The 17,908-nt window shown below is 42.5% G+C and overlaps 1 protein-coding gene across 5 annotated transcripts in view; it reads left to right on the top strand.

The window, feature by feature from the left end:
* The window catches only part of TANC2 (tetratricopeptide repeat, ankyrin repeat and coiled-coil containing 2), a 460,847-nt gene that overhangs the window by 274,351 nt on the left and 168,588 nt on the right, over positions 1-17,908 (top strand). For all 5 annotated transcript variants that reach the window (XM_033917627.1, XM_033917630.1, XM_033917629.1 and 2 more), the window contains one exon: positions 7,324-7,510. In XM_033917627.1, coding sequence (XP_033773518.1) covers positions 7,324-7,510 — 187 coding nt within the window. The remainder of the gene's footprint in view (positions 1-7,323; positions 7,511-17,908) is intronic.

Genomic DNA, 17,908 nt, shown 5'->3' with positions numbered 1-17,908 from the left:
GGAATTATTAATGAATTTTTATAGAACTTTATACAAGGATTCAGTCAACTCCTCTACAGTAGAATTGGCATTTTTGAGAGACTTAATTTACCAACAGTGATTGAGCAGGATCTAGAATCTCTCAATGCTTCTTTTCATGTGGGTGAAGTAGCAAACGCAATACTGGTTTTTAGAGCAGGGAGATGTACTGAATGCCCTGCGCTGCTCTCGATGCTCATAGGCTCCCTGCGCTAAAAAACGCTATTACGGTTTAGTAAAAGGGGGCCATAGTGCAAAATATAGACAGCAGATATAAATTCTTAAAACAGACACATTTTGATCACTAAACTGTGAAATCCGCATCTTGGCAGCAGACCCAATTCAAGATCCTTCATAGGGCATATATTACTAAGGAAAGGGGTGCTCGCATGGGTCTATGGGATATCTCTCTGTGCTCCAATAACAGATTGGCTATTAGTTGAAGCAGTTCAGCTTTAGCCTCTTTCAGTTCCTTGATTACCCTCGGATGGATGCCATCATTTATCATTTTTAAGCCTATCAATCTGCCTGCATACTTCTTCTAGACTGACTGTCAACCTTATCAGTTTCCCGTCTTCGTTTCCCATGTATATCCTCTTTGGATATACACAGACGCAAAAAATGTGTTCAGTTTGTCGGCGATGGCTTTGTCCTCCTTTAGCACTCCCTTTATTCCATGGTCATCCGACGGCCCCACAGCTTCCTTCGCGGGTCTTTTCTCCTTAATATATCGAAAGAACAGCTTGAAGTTTTTTACCTCCTTGGCTATTTTTTCCTCGTAGTCTCTTTTGGCCCCTCTTACCACCTTATGGCACCTGCTTTGATGCTGTTTGTGCTTTTTCCAGTTTTCGTACGTTTTCGACCTTTTCCATTCCTTAAACAAAGTCCTCTTGTCTCTGATCGCTTCCTTCACCGCTACAGTGAGCTACACCAGTTCTTTGTTCTTTTTTCTCTTGGATCCCTTGTTGATACACGGTATATATAGATTTTGTGCCTCGGTGACTGTGTCCTTAAAAAGGGACCATGCTTGTTCTAGCGTCTTTACAGTGCTTATCCTTTTTTAAATCTTCTTCCTCACCATGAGTCTCATCCCTTCGTAATTCCCTTTTCGGAAGTTCAGCACTGTGCCCGTTGTTCTGGATAGATGTTTTGCCCCTGTGTCCAGGTTGAAGCGGATCATATTGTGATCACTGGTTCCCAGCATCCCCTCTGCTTCTACACCTTGCGCCAGACCTCCTAGTTCATTTAGAATTAAGTCCAGAATTGCATTTCCTCATTAACATGGAGTGTACGCCATGGATCAACCAGATCCAAGGCAGCACAGAGATATGGAATGCCACATGTTCCCACTCCCCCCCCACCCCCGGGGACCCCAGGATTAGAGAGGTCAAGACCCTGATCAAGAACCTGATGAAGATCCCCCGCTAAGTATACCGGTAAATCCATCCGCTCCAATAATAAAGCCGTCAATTGTTCAAAAAAGATGTGATCATATACGCTAGGGGCATAGACATTTAAGAGGTAGAACGAATAAGTGCCCACTTGAGATGAAGTAACAGATAACGGCCCTGTGTGTCACTCTCAACAAGTGTTGCTGTGTAAGGTAGGGTTTTATTAATCAATATTGCCACCCCCACTTTTTTTTGCGGTGAGGAGGCTGCAAATACAGCTCCCACCCAGGATCAACCCAATTTCGAATGTTCTAAATCAGTCAATTGGGTTTCCTGTAGACAAGCAATTTCAGCTCTTTAACTGGTTCAGAATTTTTGTTCTCTTAATAGGGGATGTAATGCCCGAGACATTCCAGGACATAATGCGCAACGTAGTAGCTAGTGGCATAAATAGTTGTGAAGATGTAATACCTGCATGCAATTCTGTGTGTAGAAACTATCATCCCGAGTTCCCAGCCTAACCCAAGATGGTTGTAACAAAACCCTGGTGGTATAAGAGAGCAGGAGATAAAAGAATGAAGTATCCACCCCAATCATCTGCCCCCCCCAGGGCACGGGACCAAAGCATCGATCTTCCCGCTCCCTCCTGCCAACATATAGTAATGAACCCTCTCTCTCAGAGGCATCATATCCTAACCCCAAGGCAGTCTGAAGAAATTGATGGAGAAATGACAGACGAGATTAAACGCAACTGCAAGGGAGGCAATGCAGTTATCATGGGTGACTTCAATTATATGGGGATAGACTGGAACCTAGGCACCTCCGGCTGCGGTAGGGAGACCAAGTTCCTGGATGCTGTAGTCCAAGTAGCGGACCCCCCAGCTAGGTCCTGCTCCAGAGGATGGCAATGGAAAAAAAAGATAGCGCTCCCCCAGTCTCCCTTCTGCTAGATCCCCCCACCCTGCAGACCCACTATCCAGTCAAGAACTACAGACACACTACACGCTTGTATCCATGCCTTCCCCCCCCTCCCTTCCCATCCTAAAGTCCACCCCAGGACATCCATATCCCTTGTTCCAAAAAGAAACCACCCGCACCCACCTGTCCAGCACCTCTCCCAAACCCAAAAGATGGAGAAACAGAGAAGGACGAGGGTACTCTCCGACCCTCCATTGAAGCCCCCAAGGCTACATGAGGGCCCGCAGGCCAGCCCAAAAATAACTTGCAGAAGGGAACTATCCCGTCCCCTCAAACAAGAAAGGGGAATGGCAAGCCCGCTCCCTCTACCAGCAGCTACCATTGCCATACAGCCAATATGAACCTCTTGGCTCCCCCCAGATCAGATTCCACACTTCCTGCCCCATCCAGCCCCCTCATCACAGAGTCCCAATGGCGAAACTCCCTCCCACCCACAGAATCCAAGGGACCCTGGAGCCAAAAAACCCTCCCCCCCTCTGAGCAATGGCAACTTGAAGGAAAATAAAATAAATAAAATAACCGGCGGCCGCATAAAGGAAGGCTTATGCGCCAGATCAGCCAAACCGGCAAATACAGATAGAAAACAATGGCCATGCAGCTCCAACATTGCAACCAGGCTACGAGCAGGTCACAGAAAGTCTCATAAGTCCACAATGTCCATCCCCTCCCCTTTCCTCCCTCCTCCCCAAAGTCCCCCTCACCCTCCTCCCCACAAAATTCTCCAGATGAAACACAGCTACTGGCCCACACAAATGCAGGCCCAGAAGTGTGTAGGGTCACACAAAGATGCCCCCTCAAACCCTGAGTCACAGCAATTTTCAACACAATTAGAAACACCCCCACATTTACTATTTATAGGAAAAGTGAACTGAAGGAAAAATAAGAACCAGGCGTAATTATATCTCAAACTTGCATATTATGAACCATGAATAACTAATAAGTGTGAAACAGCCACCCAACCAACTGCTACAGCAGAATGGCTGAAGTAAGTGAGAGACGCTATCAGTCATAGCAAAAGAACCAACACTCATGGTCCCGTTCCTCAATCATGAAAGTTCCTGTGAATGGAGCAGGTGAGTATTAAGATAATTGGCTGCTTCCAGAGAAGAGTCGAAAGTGTGCCCCACCCCCTTAGCTAACACAGGAGAATTCTTAAAGGAACCATCCCCCTCTATCACCCTGCTCTTTCCTACTGGCACAGTGATAAACCTAGAGGCTCTAGGGACTTTGTAGCTTTCTGTACTGCAATGTTTCTGGATTAAACCTGGGTTCTGTGGAGGAAATAGGGACTTGGCACAGGGTTTCTATCGCGCTGTGCAAGGTCCCTGCCATTGTGTCCATGTTTTTCCGGATGTCTGGTAACCCTATACAGCAGTGGTCCCCAACCCTGTCCTGGAGGCCTACCAGGACAATCGGGTTTTCAGGCTAGCCCTAATGAATACGCATGGAACAGATTTACATGCCTGTCACTTCCATTATATGCAAATCTCTCTCATGCATATTCATTAGGGCTAGCCTGAAAACCCAATTGGCCTTGTGAGCCTCTAGGACAGGGTTGGGGCCACTGCTATATAGGACATAATAAGAAACAAAGATAAATGTTTCAGCAAAAGCTAACAGCACTCAGAGCATTACTACTGCCATCTGTAAAAGTATTGCCTGTAAAATTTACCTAGGTCTAAATGTCTGTTAAAGAAGCCATTCTGAGCAGCAATTTGAATACAATAGCACCTGATCAATTTATTAATTTTTTTTGTTGCTGTAAAGGTGAGAAAATTAGGTAGAGCCTTCAGTCCTCTTCTACAAAAGGAACGACCTCACCACCCCGCTGCGGAACCTGAGCTCCCTTCAGTTATTCCGCAAACAACTGAAAACCTGGCTTTTCAGCAAATTGTAGCTCTATCCTTCCCCCCTTTCTCTCCCCCCTTCTACACATAAGTTCATGTAGTCCTTTTTCTTCTTCTCTACCCACTATTTTAAGTTCTTGTAAACCGTGTCGAGCTCCATTCTCATGGAAATGATGCGGTATATAAACTTAAGGTTTAGATTAGATTAGATTAGATTCCATTAACAGCCACTGATAGTGACTGTTGTGTTTTGAATTTTCAAATAGTTTTGAGATTTGGTCTATTGTAAAATCTCGTATGCCTACTAATTCATTTGGTAATAGTTCTTCTTTAGTTATATGTTGCAGGGCAGCAGGGGAGAGTATAAGGGTGTAATATAGAGTATCAAATGTTTCACTTGTAATTTTAGACCTGTGTTGTCTTTACTTATGATGGTGAGAATCTTAGAGAAAACGTTTCCGAAATAATCAGAGAGTTTCCATATAGTCCATAGGTTCTGGCTGGGCTGGCTGGCTGGCCACAGGGTCAATGTCTGTCTCCTCCATTTCAATATCCTGGTTCACAGGAGAACAGCCTGGATAGACCTCTTCCTGGGCTGGCCCAGAGTGAACTGCCCTTTTCCTCCTAAGAGCAGCCTCTAAAGTGTTCAGCCGAACACACCCTGCTCTCTGAGGGGGAGGAGCTGCCTGTAAAGTTTGCCTAGATTTTCTCGGCTTCCTCATTATATCCCTCAGCTGAGAGTTTGAGGAGGGAGGGAGGTCCCTTGGAGGCTGTTCAAGACCATTCTCCTCACTTTCCTCTCCTCCTTCACAATCAGTATTTTCAGGTTTAAAGGGGAATGCAGCTATTTCCCTTCTCCTGGTCACAACCCTATCCCCATGATTAGCTCTCTGTATGATCGGGCTAGCTTTGGTGAGAGCCAAACCCGGTACAGACAGAGCATCGGGGATAGGATTGTGACAGCGTGAGGAGCCACTGCCCAAAGCTTTGTGCACTACAGCACTCAGGGAGCCAGCCCGAAGACGCTGCATTGATCGCACCGTAGACTGGCCCAAAGATAACACTGGGGGGGCAGGCCAGAAGGCAAGGCACAACATGGAGGTAGAGAGACAACAACGGTAGGGGGGAATGCTTTTATATTTTTTTATTTAGTGATTGATTTACATCTGCTGTCTGTTCAGGAAGAAATGCATTTGTTTCTTTTCCTCTGGGGTTGTACTGCTTGCAGAGTCTTGCATCTTAGGAATTGTTTGTAAATATTAGTACTTCTAGTTTTTGGTCCTGCATTTGCATGGGGGTATCTGTTTTCTGGTAGGAATGAATGTTGAAAAGCATACAGTGTGCTTTGTGTATTTTAATTTTGTGGTTAACCATTATGTATTGTTAATATGATTATATTGTGTGTGTGTAAAAAATTTAAAAATTTAAAAAAAAAGCGCGACTATGGTTTTTCAGCTGATTGAAGGCAGGAGAGGGCAGCTGGGGTGCCAGCGGGTGCTTAAATTGTACTTACGAAGCCGGGCACATTTTTTGACCGGACCTCTTCCTGGTACTAAAGTAATTGTTACACCAATCAGGAGCTACTTTGATACACTAGATAGCGTGTCAAAGCAGCTTCTGATTGATGTAACCATGACTTTAGTACCAGGAAGAGGTAGTCGGAAAATACTGCGAATTACTGAATCCGCGATTTGTGAACCGCAAATTCGCGTGGGTTTACTGTATATTAAAAATGAATGGAAAAACTGGTGTTACAATTAGTACTATTATGGGAGTGGGGTCTGGGGGGCGGAGATTGGGTAGAGATGGGCACGACTTTAGCCCAGTGTTCTTCAACTGACGGTCTGCGGACCGGTGCCGGACCACAAAATAATTATTTTATTTCTGCCGGTCCATAGGTGTCAGAAGGTTGAAGTACACTGCTCTAGGTAAAATGTCCTTGGTTGGCTTTTGAGGTAAAAAGGGGTATTCCTCTGAAATGCTGCACCAAAATGAGAATCTGATAGCCTTTTTAGAACAGGTTAAAGACATAGCTTTAAGAGAGATTAAATAAGGATCTTACATCATTTATACAGCATCCAGTGGTCTGCTGCTCATTTAGCCTAATCAGCCTGAAATGTCCTTAGTGTAGAGTAGAGCAATCTGTGCATGCGTTAATATATTTCTCATAGTTACATAATGTTTAAGAAGTATACGCAGTGTGGCTCAAGACTTAAGACAGCTTGTTTCCGTTTTATCAGGAATTTCAGCGCATATCTATTATACCATGCACCATTTATCCTTCATGTCCTATCCCTTCCCTCTATCTCATTTCTTCTAATATTATGTAACTTTTTCCTTCCTTCCCATTTATCCTCGCGGTCATGTATGTCAATATATGTCTAATATGTTTTCACTAATTTTTCTAACACACCATTAACTAGTTCTTACTCTCCTATTTTAAATTTTTTTTTTTTTTTTATTGTTAACCGGTCAGATATTTGTTTTATGATCGGGATATTAAAAATCAATAAACTTGAAACTTCTTAGTTTGCCTCAGTGACCGGTTATTAAGTAGGTGTCCTTTATCTTCAAGCAAGAAAACTGTCTGCAATGTACTTTCATAAAACATGCATTATTTTTTTTATTTTAATTCCCCTAAACCTATATTTAATGTACTTTTACACCTTCAAATTTTTAAACTAAAATGATAGCTGCAGCCAAATAGTGAGTAGCCAGAGTAACGTGATGTTGATTGTGGGGAACAACAAGTACAAGGGGGCACTCGGAGAAACTGAAAGGGGATAGGTTTAGAACCAATGCCAGGAAGTTCTTCTTCACCCAGAGAGTGGTGGACACATGGAACGCACTCCCGGAGGTTGTGGTGGGGCAGAAGACACTACAGGGATTCAAAGAAGGTTTGGATAAATTCCTGAAGGAAAAGGGGATTGAGGGATACAGATAGAAGTAAGGATAGGTTTTTTAGGGCAGGGAACACTTGACAGGTCATGGACCTGATGGGCCGCCGCGGGTGCGGACCGCTGGGTGCGATGGACCTCTGGTCTGATCCCGGTGGAGGCAACTTCTTATGTTCTTATGTTATGTTTCAGACTTCAGCAGTCACACAGAGAATAAGTCCCTGTTCCACTCTGACCAGCAGCACTGCATCACCACCAGCCAGCAGTCCCTGTTCTACTCTTCCCCCAGTCAGCACAAGTGCAACGGCTAAGGACTGCAGTTATGGCGCTGTCACCAGTCCTACCTCCACGCTTGAGAGCAGAGATAGTGGCATCATTGGTAAGTTCTGGTTTTGTTATATATTTATTCGGTTTATATTTAAAACTATCTGGGAATTAAGGTTAGGAATAATAACAAAACATAAGCATAAAATTGCATATGTAATGTAATTTATTTCTTCTATACCGCTACATCCGTTAGGTTCTAAGCGGTTTACAGAAAATATACATTAAGATTAGAAATAAGAAAGGTACTTGAAAAATTCCCTTACTGTCCCGAAGGCTCACAATCTAACTAAAGTACCTGGAGGGTAATAGAGAAGTGAAAAGTAGAGTTAGAGGAAAAATAAAAATAAAATAAACATTTTAACAAGACAGCATTGATCTAAATACTTTGGAAGGTAGAAGAGAGGAGAGAAAGGAATAGAAGCAGAAGGGGGAGCCGTTGAACAGTAGAATTCTGCAGCATCCACTATCTCCTCCTCTCCCTATTGGCTAAGGCTCTTAACATTTGCATATCTTCTTCCCATTGGCTAAGGCTCTTTGCCTGCATTGTGATGTCATAGAGCTTTATGGTTATAGAAACCTAGAAACATGATGGCAGATGAAGGCCAAATGGTCCATGTAATGTAATGTAATTTATTTCTTATATACCGCTACATCCGTTAGGTTCTAAGCGGTTTACAGAAAATATACATTAAGATTAGAAATAAGAAAGGTACTTGAAAAATTCCCTTACTGTCCCGAAGGCTCACAATCTAACTAAAGTACCTGGAGGGTAATAGAGAAGTGAAAAGTAGAGTTAGAGGAAAAATAAAAATAAAATAAACATTTTAACAAGACAGCATTGATCTAAATACTTTGGAAGGTAGAAGAGAGGAGAGAAAGGAATAGAAGCAGAAGGGGGAGCCGTTGAACAGTAGAATTCTGGAGAAATTAAATGATAGAAATAGAACAAAACAAAGACAAAAGGCAAAACAATAGATAAGATTAAAGATAAATCATAAGCTGGAAAGAAAAATAAAATAAAACTTTGTCTTCAATCCACGGTTTCAGCGTCAGTGATGAAGTGGAGCAAGTAAGTTTAGGAGGAGCGATTGACGTTTCCAGAAAGGGCTTCTTCAGGGAAGAGTCCCAGGATGCCTATGTCTCCTCCCCTGCGATGTTCTCCCATCCATGCATTCCCTCCCAGACACACTGCCCGTGCCCCAGCCGCTCCAAGGAGGCTGCCCCAGATGAGGCCCACGATGAATGCAGGATTCTCTCCTCTGCTGGAAAGCCGCCCGGAGCCGACAGTCGATCTTCTTAGCGGATTGCATGGGGGGAAGAGTTCACACTCTTGGTAGGATTGGGTCTGTGTGCTCTCGGTGGTTGTGGCTGGTCTCGTTGCTGCTTAGGTGTAAAAGCAGTTGATCTCCACTGCTGCTGATATTTAAAAGCAGGCAGATTGATCTCTCCAATGGACTGCAGGGGGAGGAGTTCACACTTTGCAGTTCTATGCAGTTTAACAAACTAAGAAGACTGAACAGTTTCAATAATTTAACAAGTAAATTCCCCAGGAATTTTGCAAATAAACTAGATTTTAACAATTTTCTAAAATGCATATACAGTACGATGAAGAAAGAGATACCGTATATACTCAAATATGTCAATCCGAATATAAGTTGAAAACCCCATTTTCCTCCCAAAAAGGAGGAAAAATGGTTGACTCGAATATAAGACAGGCAGCTTAATATTCAAGTGCCCTGCCCTGTCAGGCTCTGCACCCAGCCCCCTCCCCCCCAGGCTCTATACCCTGTCCCCCCTCCCTGCCCTATCCTTGTACCTACTCTGCCGATCCCTGGTGGGCCAGAGGTGCAGCGGGCAGCAGCGAGCTTTCCCCGTTGCTAACCCGATCGGTGGTAGCTACTGCGAGATCGGGTTTCTTCAGCTGCTGAGTGGCACCAAGCAGGAGTGCGCTTTGGTGCTGCTGCTCGGCGCTGAGTGGCTTCCTGACTGGCTCCCGCAAGGAGGTACATGGTCATGGAGGGGGGACAGGGTGCTGAGCGGTGGCGACCTGCAATAATTCTGGGAGGGGGTCGCTGGCCTGAATATAAACCGGGACCCCTTGGGCCAATTTTTATATTCAAGTATATATGGTAATAGTCTGAAAACTCTGTATCCCAACTAGCTGCTTGGTAAAAAATCTTCTATATGAACAACCATGAGCAGAAGGGAAAAGAAACAATGCATGGCTCACAATGAGCGATTGGGATTGATGAATGTAAATTGATCAACTAAATAATTGGGTGTATAACCATGCAAGGCCTTATAACACATGGTTCCAAACTTGAAAAACACCCTAGCCTCTACTGGCAAATAATGAAGTTCTTTATAATAAGATGTAACATGATCTGTTTTCTTCAAATTAAAAATTAAACGCACGGCACTTATGATATTAGCAAAGTATGTGCTCTTGGAGGAGGAGCATGATTCATTACCAGGTACTTTAGTTAGATTGTGAGCCTTCGGGACAGTAAGGGAATTTTTTAAGTACCTTCTTACTTCTTATTTATAATCTTAATGTATATTTTCTTCAAACCGCTTAGAACCTAACGGATGTAGCGGTATATAAGAAATAAATTACATTACATGTATAAATAATTCCTTCGGAAGAAATCTCTAAAGGAACAGTATGGGATGCCTTTAAGGCTACTATGAGAGGTTACATAATTTTGTATTCACCATATGTTAAAAAGCAATTAAATCAAGACTTTCTTATCTTGGAACAAAATATTAAGGATTTGGAGTCACAATTGAAATCAAAATGGGAACAGAATATTTATCAGGCTCTTCTAAAAGTAAAATCTAATATAATAAAAGCCTAAGCCGTGCATGCGCACTCCCATCGCGTGTTCTGTTTTCTGTGCGGTGTAGGGCACCGCAGATAGGAGTGCGCATGCGCATGAAACACTCTCTCCCCCCCCTCCGAGGCGGATGTCGGCCGCGGCAGCTGTTGGCGGCCCGAGGTGGATGTTGGCTGCGGCGGCTGTCGGTGGTTGCAGGCCGCGGTGGCTGCTGGCCACGGCAGCTGTTGGCGGCTGCAGGCCGCGGCGGCCGAGCAAGGACGGCATTTCAAAATAGGGTATAGAGAGGAAGAGGGCACACTGACTACCTGAGAGTAAGAAAGGGTAGATGCTGAATGGGGGAGATGGAAAAGGAGATGCTGGCTACCGTGGGGGGATGGGAGAAAGGGGAGATGCTAGCTACCTTCTAGCACCCGTTAATGTAACGGGCTAAACAACTAGTATAGATATAATGAGATTTCTTCCCAATTGACTAGAAAAGAGTTGATATCTCATAAAGCTTTGTATTATGGAAACTCAAAGCGGGAAGATTACTGGCTAATTATTTGAAAGGGAAAAAAAGAAAAGTAAATTTAGCGGCCATTATAGATGAGAATGGGGTAACTCAATCTCAAATTGGAAATATTTTGAAGCAATTTTTGAAATATTATAAAAGCCTGTATTCTTCTGAGTGTTATTTAACCAAAGAGAAAGAGGGTTTAGAGTTTTTAAAATTAATGGGCCCAAAAATTCCCGAGCATATGAAAAGAAGTCTTGAGACACCTATTTCACAAACGGAATTACAGACAGCATTAAAGTCCCTTAGAGTTGGATCCCCTCCAGGTGGTGATGGATATACGGTAGAGTTTTATAAGTCTTTTCAAAATATTTTACCTCATCTATTAAATTTATATCAAGATCAACTGAATAAAGGTTGTATTACAGGTACTATGGCAGAATCTTTAACAATAGTTTTGCCAAAGCCAAATAAAGATCCTACCTTGGTTTCAAATTACAGGCCTATTTCTTTGATTAATGTGGATGGGAAATTGTTAGTTAAGTTATTAGCTTTACATCTGGCCAAGGCTCTCCCTTATATTATTGGTATACACCAAACAGGGTTCATTGCTCATAGACATTCTTCAAATAATACCAGATTGACTTTTCATATGCTAAACTTGACAAAAGAAATGGATCCTTGGATGCAGATAAGGCCTTTGATTGAGTAGAATGGACGTTTATGTATCAGGCAATGGATTGGTTTGGTATTAGTTCTGGATTTATACAAATGATTCAAACCTTGTATAGTTCCCCTTCTGCCAGATTATATATAAATAATACTTTTTCAGAGCAGTTTTGTTTGGAGAGGAGAGTTAGATAGGGGTGTCCTTTATCTCCTTTGCTATTTGCTATTGTTTTGGAACCTTTGTTATTGGCTATTCAACAAGCAAGTATTCCTTATGCAGGTCGGGAATACAGATGATATTTTGATTCATTTGAGGAATCCTGAGTCGACCATTCCACATTTACTGGATTTGATAGATAAGATTTGGAAAATTATCTGGTTACAAAATAAATTGGAGTAAATCAGAGGTTCTTCCATTAAATGTACATTGTGTAAAAGGATTATTTGATGTGTGTCCTTTTATCTGGAAGGATGATGGTATAAAATATTTAGGGATTTGGATAAAAAGTACATTGGAAGAAACGATGAAAGTTTTTGTGGTCTTTAGTTCATTTTATTTCTCACCGTTTCATTTTTTATTAGTCATTTAAGCAGCGTGTTTACGTCTCTATACGTCACCACGCAGTACTAGGGCGTTGCCATCGCGGGACCTTCAAGGCGTTCTTAAATCCTGGAGACGCCATGCTTTTTTCTTTTTAGTTCCAGCGTCTTTGATTTAAGTACGCTGTGGAACTTTGATTTTCTTTAATTTTTTGACCTACAGATTTAGGAATCCCTGGCGGCCCCTCACCTTTTCCATTCTCTTGATAGTAATCCCTCTCCTGACGAAGAAGCGAAACGGAGCTCTGTCGAGTGGTGATATCAGTGATTTAAGTATTTTGTGGTGATATATTTTTCAGCGTGCGATTTTGTTATCTCATGATTGTTGATTTATATTTCTTATTCATGACTCCTGTATGTGTGGGTTTGGGACTTTGTATATCTTGTGTTTTGGATGTATATTTTTTTGCAGTGCTTGTGCCTAATTATATTTAACGGTGAATGATGTTAGGCCGTTTTGATTTTTCAGTGAGACTATATTTTTTTCTTATGTTTGTGTTTGTTTGCTAGTGATTGCAGATTGATTTGATGGTATAGGATACGTTTTATTATTGAATCTTTGCATTTGCACTTTATATTCTCGTTAGCAATGTTATTAAGTTCTTAGCATTTGCACTTTACATTCTCATACAGTCTGATCAGGTTTTAAGCCTGTATGAAGCCAAGTTAGACTAGTTTTTCTATTGCATATCTTGCCACATAACTTTAGTAACAGTTAGTTGGTATTTGCACTTGCACTTTATTTTTGCATATTTTATCAGTGTGCGACATTCACTATTTATCAAGTCAGTTCTGGTTTTTACTAATTATTCTTTTTTATATTTATTTATTCAATTTTCAATAATACAATTCAAGATATACTTGTACAGAAAGCTTTAAGTCAAGAAAAGAAAATCACAGTAATATTATAAATTCAAAGATACTAAATTAACTTAAATCAGCTCAAGTCCACAAAAGATCCAAAATGTAATTATAAAACAGAAAACTAAGAAATATTTATTAAGGATAATAATGCAAGTCAGCTGGTATGGACATCTTAATTATACTATACTCCTCCTTTCTTTTCCTTCTCAAGCCGGGAAAGAGATAGGAAAGTTGTCAGCTGCTAGGGCTCAAAGAAAACATATTTTTGAGAATTGTATTGTATAACACATTTTCAAGGATATCGGAGAAAAAAAGATGCTCCAAGAGCTATAATTCCCGGTTTTAAAATAAGAAACTCTTTTCTTCGCCGTTGTGTGTCCCTGGCTAAATCTGGGAACATTTGTATTTTAAGTCCCATAAATTCTTTTGCTTTATTTTTAAAGAAAAGTCTCAAAATCCAATTCTTATCCATTGTTAGAGCTAAAGTTGCAGGAGTAGCCATTTCTTTATCTGATAATTCCAATAATGCCGATACACCTATTGGTCCTTGGCTATTTTCCTGTTGTTGAATTTGATTTTTCTTGGGTAAATAATACACCTGTGTAAATGGAGGTAATGAACCCTCAGGAACTTCTAATATTTCCGTCAGGTATCGTTTTAACATCTCACGCGGAGTAATTGTTGTAATTCGTGGAAAATTAATCAATCTGATATTATTGCCTCTTGAAAAATTTTCAAATGTTTCAACCTTCCTTCTTAAATTCACATTATCCTTAATTAAAGTTTCTTGGAGCTGTTTGGAAGATTTTAATTCATTTTTGATACTATCTAAAGATATATTAGAGTCAGCAATATCTTATTTTATTAAGGTAATTTCCTTTTCTTGATCTTTTATTTTCCCCTTCACTTGCACTTGCTGAACATTTATTATTTTCACCATATTAGCCACCAGGTCCCACAAGGCATCTAAAGTAACTTCTTGGGGCTTAATTATGGTAGGAAATTACAAATGAGTATTCAAAAGTTTATGCTCACCAGCCGACCGCTCTCCTCCACTTCCCTCAGCCTGAGTTTCAGCTGTTACAACAACCCCGTCCATATTCAGGCTCTCCTGCGAAGCCTGTGAGCCTGAATCGGCTTCCCCAACACAGCTCCACGCAGCCTCCAGGGGAGAGCCCATCCCGACTTCCGGTAGGCTCTCAACCTCTGGGGAGCTGGTTGCTCGGGGGTGCAAGGGAGGAGGTCTAACGTCGGGACTTAACGTGGTCTCCAAACTTCGGTGAGACACCTCCATTCCGTTAGCCTGGAGTGTCTCAAACTGCGATCCTCCCGACGACATCATGGTGCCCTGGATTCGCCGAAACAGCGCTTCAGTGTTGCCGGAGGTAGGTGTTCCGGAGCGCAGGGAGGCTCCACCAGTGCTCCTTCCCCTTCTTTTCGACATAGTGAGGAAACAAAATGGAGCTCGAGAAAGAGAGCTCAGTAATCATCCACTTCAGTATCTGTTCGGCGACCTGCATCAGCGGCCATCTTGGATCGCAAAATCATCGGTTTTTACTAATTATTCATGTGTATATGTATTAGTGTGTGGACACCCATTATATTTATTAAGCCAGCTTTGGTTTTTAGTAATTAACTCTGTAATATGAATTTTCGCACTTGCACTTTACATTAGCATGTATTTTCCCAGTGTGGAGTTAGGTAGAGATGTTATTGCATTAATTCATATAGGTTATTGGACTAGTTCTTTGATTCCCTCTTTTCCCTTTTCTCAGGAGTTTTTCTCATTGTGATTCTTTATTCTTCATATTTTGTTTAGTCCTGTATGGGGTTAGTCTTTGGGGAGTGTATGTATTCTGTATGCCTTTTTGCCTTTTTCCTTGGTGTTACGTCTGGTATTCTCATTGGGAGTGTAACTTTTTCACAGCTTGACCAATTTCATTTATGGACTATATGATGTATGAGGCAACTCTCACTTAGACCTATGTCTGGTGCTGGTCACCTTTGAGATTTTGCCTGAGCCAAAGGTTGTCGTTATCTACGAAGGGCTCATACTGATGTCCATGATTCTAAAGCTGGTTTTCTCCCATTGAGTGATTGTTTGGACAGACTTACCACCCAGGATTTAGGTATTTTAGCCAATTCTTTGGTGTTACTCTTTCTAGGATAGTATTGGCTATCATCTAAAAGGGTTTTTTTATTGTGCTGTTTTGATATATTGGCAATGGGTCACGAGCGGAGTTCCACAGGGGTCAGTGCTGGGACCGCTCCTGTTCAATATATTTATTAACGACCTGGAGACGGGGACGAAATGTGAGGTTATTAAATTTGCTGTGAAAACCTGCAAAGGGACCTAACGAGACTGGAAGAATGGGCAAAAAAATGGCAAATGAGTTTTAACATAGAGAAATGCAAGGTCATGCATGTAGGGAAAAAGAACCCGATGTTCAGCTACAAAATGGGGGGGGGATCATTGCTAGGGGTGAGCAACCTTGAAAGAGACCTGGGGGTGATGGTGGACTCAACATTGAAAGCATCGGCACAGTGTGCGACAGCCTCAAAGAAAGCGAACAGAATGTTGGGTATCATTAAAAAGGGTATCACAACCAGGACGAAGGAAGTCATCATACCGCTGTATTGTGCAATGGTGCACCCACATCTGGAATACTGTGTCCAGTACTGGTCGCCGCACCTCAAGAAGGACATGGCAGTACTTGAGGGGGTTCAGAGAAGAGCGACTAAACTGATAAAAGGTATGGAAAACTTTTCATACGCTGACAGGTTGAAAATGCTGGGGTTGTTCTCCCTGGAAAAGCGGAGACTTAGAGGAGACATGATAGAAACCTTCAAAATCCTGAATGGCATAGAGAAGGTAGACAGGGACAGATTCTTCAGACTGTGGGGAACCACAAGTACTAGGGGTCACTCGGAGAAACTGAAAGGGGACAGGTTTAGAACAAATGCTAGAAAGTTCTTTTTTACCTAGAGGGTGGTGGACACATGGATCGCACTTCCGGAGGTTGTGATAGGCCAAAGCACATTACATGGGTTCAAGGAAGGTTTGGATAGGTTCCTAAAGGATAAGGGGATTGAGGGGTACAGATAGAAGTAGAGGTAGGTTATAGAAATGGTCAGGAACCACTTCACAGGTCATGGACCTGATGGGACGCTGCGGGAGCGGACCGCTGGGTGCGATGGACCTCTGGTCTGACCCATTGGAGGAAACTTCTTATGTTCTTATGTTCAGGCATACTTTCTCAGTCATCAGACTCTGGACCAGAGAGAATGGTCCCTGTCTGGGCTAGCGTTCGAGGCCAGGGGTTATTCCTCTGCAGTTATTGCCACGCTCCTTCAGAGCAAGCAGAAATCAACTGTATCGGCCTACGCAAAAGCCTGGAGGTGCCCTATGCCATCACCACCATGAAGTAGACATGCTTGCCCATGTGCTCCACACTGTCAGCTGACAGAACCACGAAGGGCCGGGAGTGTGCCGGAGATCATTTCTCCCTGCCCCCGCACCCGCACCTGTGAACAGACACCATGCACAAAGCCCGAACCGCCATTTTCTCGCGGTGGGTATTTTCCTTACCAGGACCTTTGGGCCACCCTAAGTGCTCAGTAACCTGAGGTGGCATTGAGTGATAAAGGTGTGTGGGTGATTCCTTACCTCAGCAGGTATCAGAAAATTAAAGGTGAAGCGCACCCTTGGACGTAAGCGCTGCAGCACTGACCCTCCCCCACTGAATTGGCCAGGCCGATTTAAAAAACAAAACAAAACCAATCCCGAATCAATTTGAATTGATTCACCCAATTCGAATCGGTGAATCGATTCGAATCGGGCAGCACTAGTAATCAGTGATGTGAAATGGCGATAAATCTGATGTTGCTGATCATTACTTGTTTCATTCCTGACAATTTTCATTCTTTATAGTAAAACAAAAAAAGGAGAAGATATATAAGCTCAAAAAGTCCAAACCAATGATTTTCCCCAACAATCTCTTCAAGCTGTGCCCTCTTTAAAACTATTAAGAATCACTTTCGATAGTAAGCTCAATTATCATCTTCATATCAGCAAAGTGGTCCAGCGTTGCTTTTATCGGCTACGAATGATTAGGTCCATATCCAAATTATTAGAGCCCACGTCTCTGAATATTTTGATCCACTCTCTTGTGATTTCCTGTATTGATTATTGCAATGCACTCTACAAGGGCATAACTGAAAAAGAAATAAATCTCCAAATTATACAGAACACGGCAGAAAAGATTATATTTAATGCAAAGAAGTTAGCCCATGTCACTCCCCTCCTTTATAGAGCTCATTGGTTGCCAGTAGAACACAGAATCACATACAAAATTATTTTACAGTGGTGCCTCGCATAAAGAACGCCTCGCACAGCGAACGCTGCACACAACGAACTTCATTTCATGATTCATACAACGAACTTCGTTTCACACAACGAAGTCGCCCGAGCTTCCACGATCACTGCCGATGTATTGCATCCTTCCGCGCAGGCACTGCAGGCAGTCGTTAGTCACTGCGCTTAACGCGTTTCACATAACGAACTTTTCGCATAACAAACTTGCTCCTGGAACGAATTAAGTTCGTTGTGTGAGGCACCATTGTACTAACCTTTAAAACTAGACAAAATAGTCAACCTGAATTTATTAATAATCTTCTAAGACTTTAAGATCATCTTCTAAAAATCTTTTATCTATCCCGTCTTTGAAGTGTATCAACACAATGAGGTCCACCATTTTCTCTGTCAGAGCTCCATCTCTTTGGAATAATATTCTGGCCCACTTACGGGCCAGCCAGGCAAGCACGTGGGAGCAGCGAGAGGGTGATTGCAGGCAGGCAGGCTGAACCAGTGAGAGAGGCTCTTAGCAGCGGCGAGAGGAGCAGAGTACATACAGAGAGGCGGAGGAAGGGGCGGAGAGCGTGCAGGGAGGCGGAGAAAGGGGCGGAGAGCTCACGGAGAGGAGGA

The sequence above is a fragment of the Geotrypetes seraphini genome, chromosome 13 (genome assembly GCF_902459505.1).
Source record: "Geotrypetes seraphini chromosome 13, aGeoSer1.1, whole genome shotgun sequence".
NCBI lineage: Eukaryota > Metazoa > Chordata > Amphibia > Gymnophiona > Dermophiidae > Geotrypetes > Geotrypetes seraphini.
Note: the sequence above shows the minus strand (reverse complement) of the source record. Positions and strands in the feature narration are given on the sequence as shown.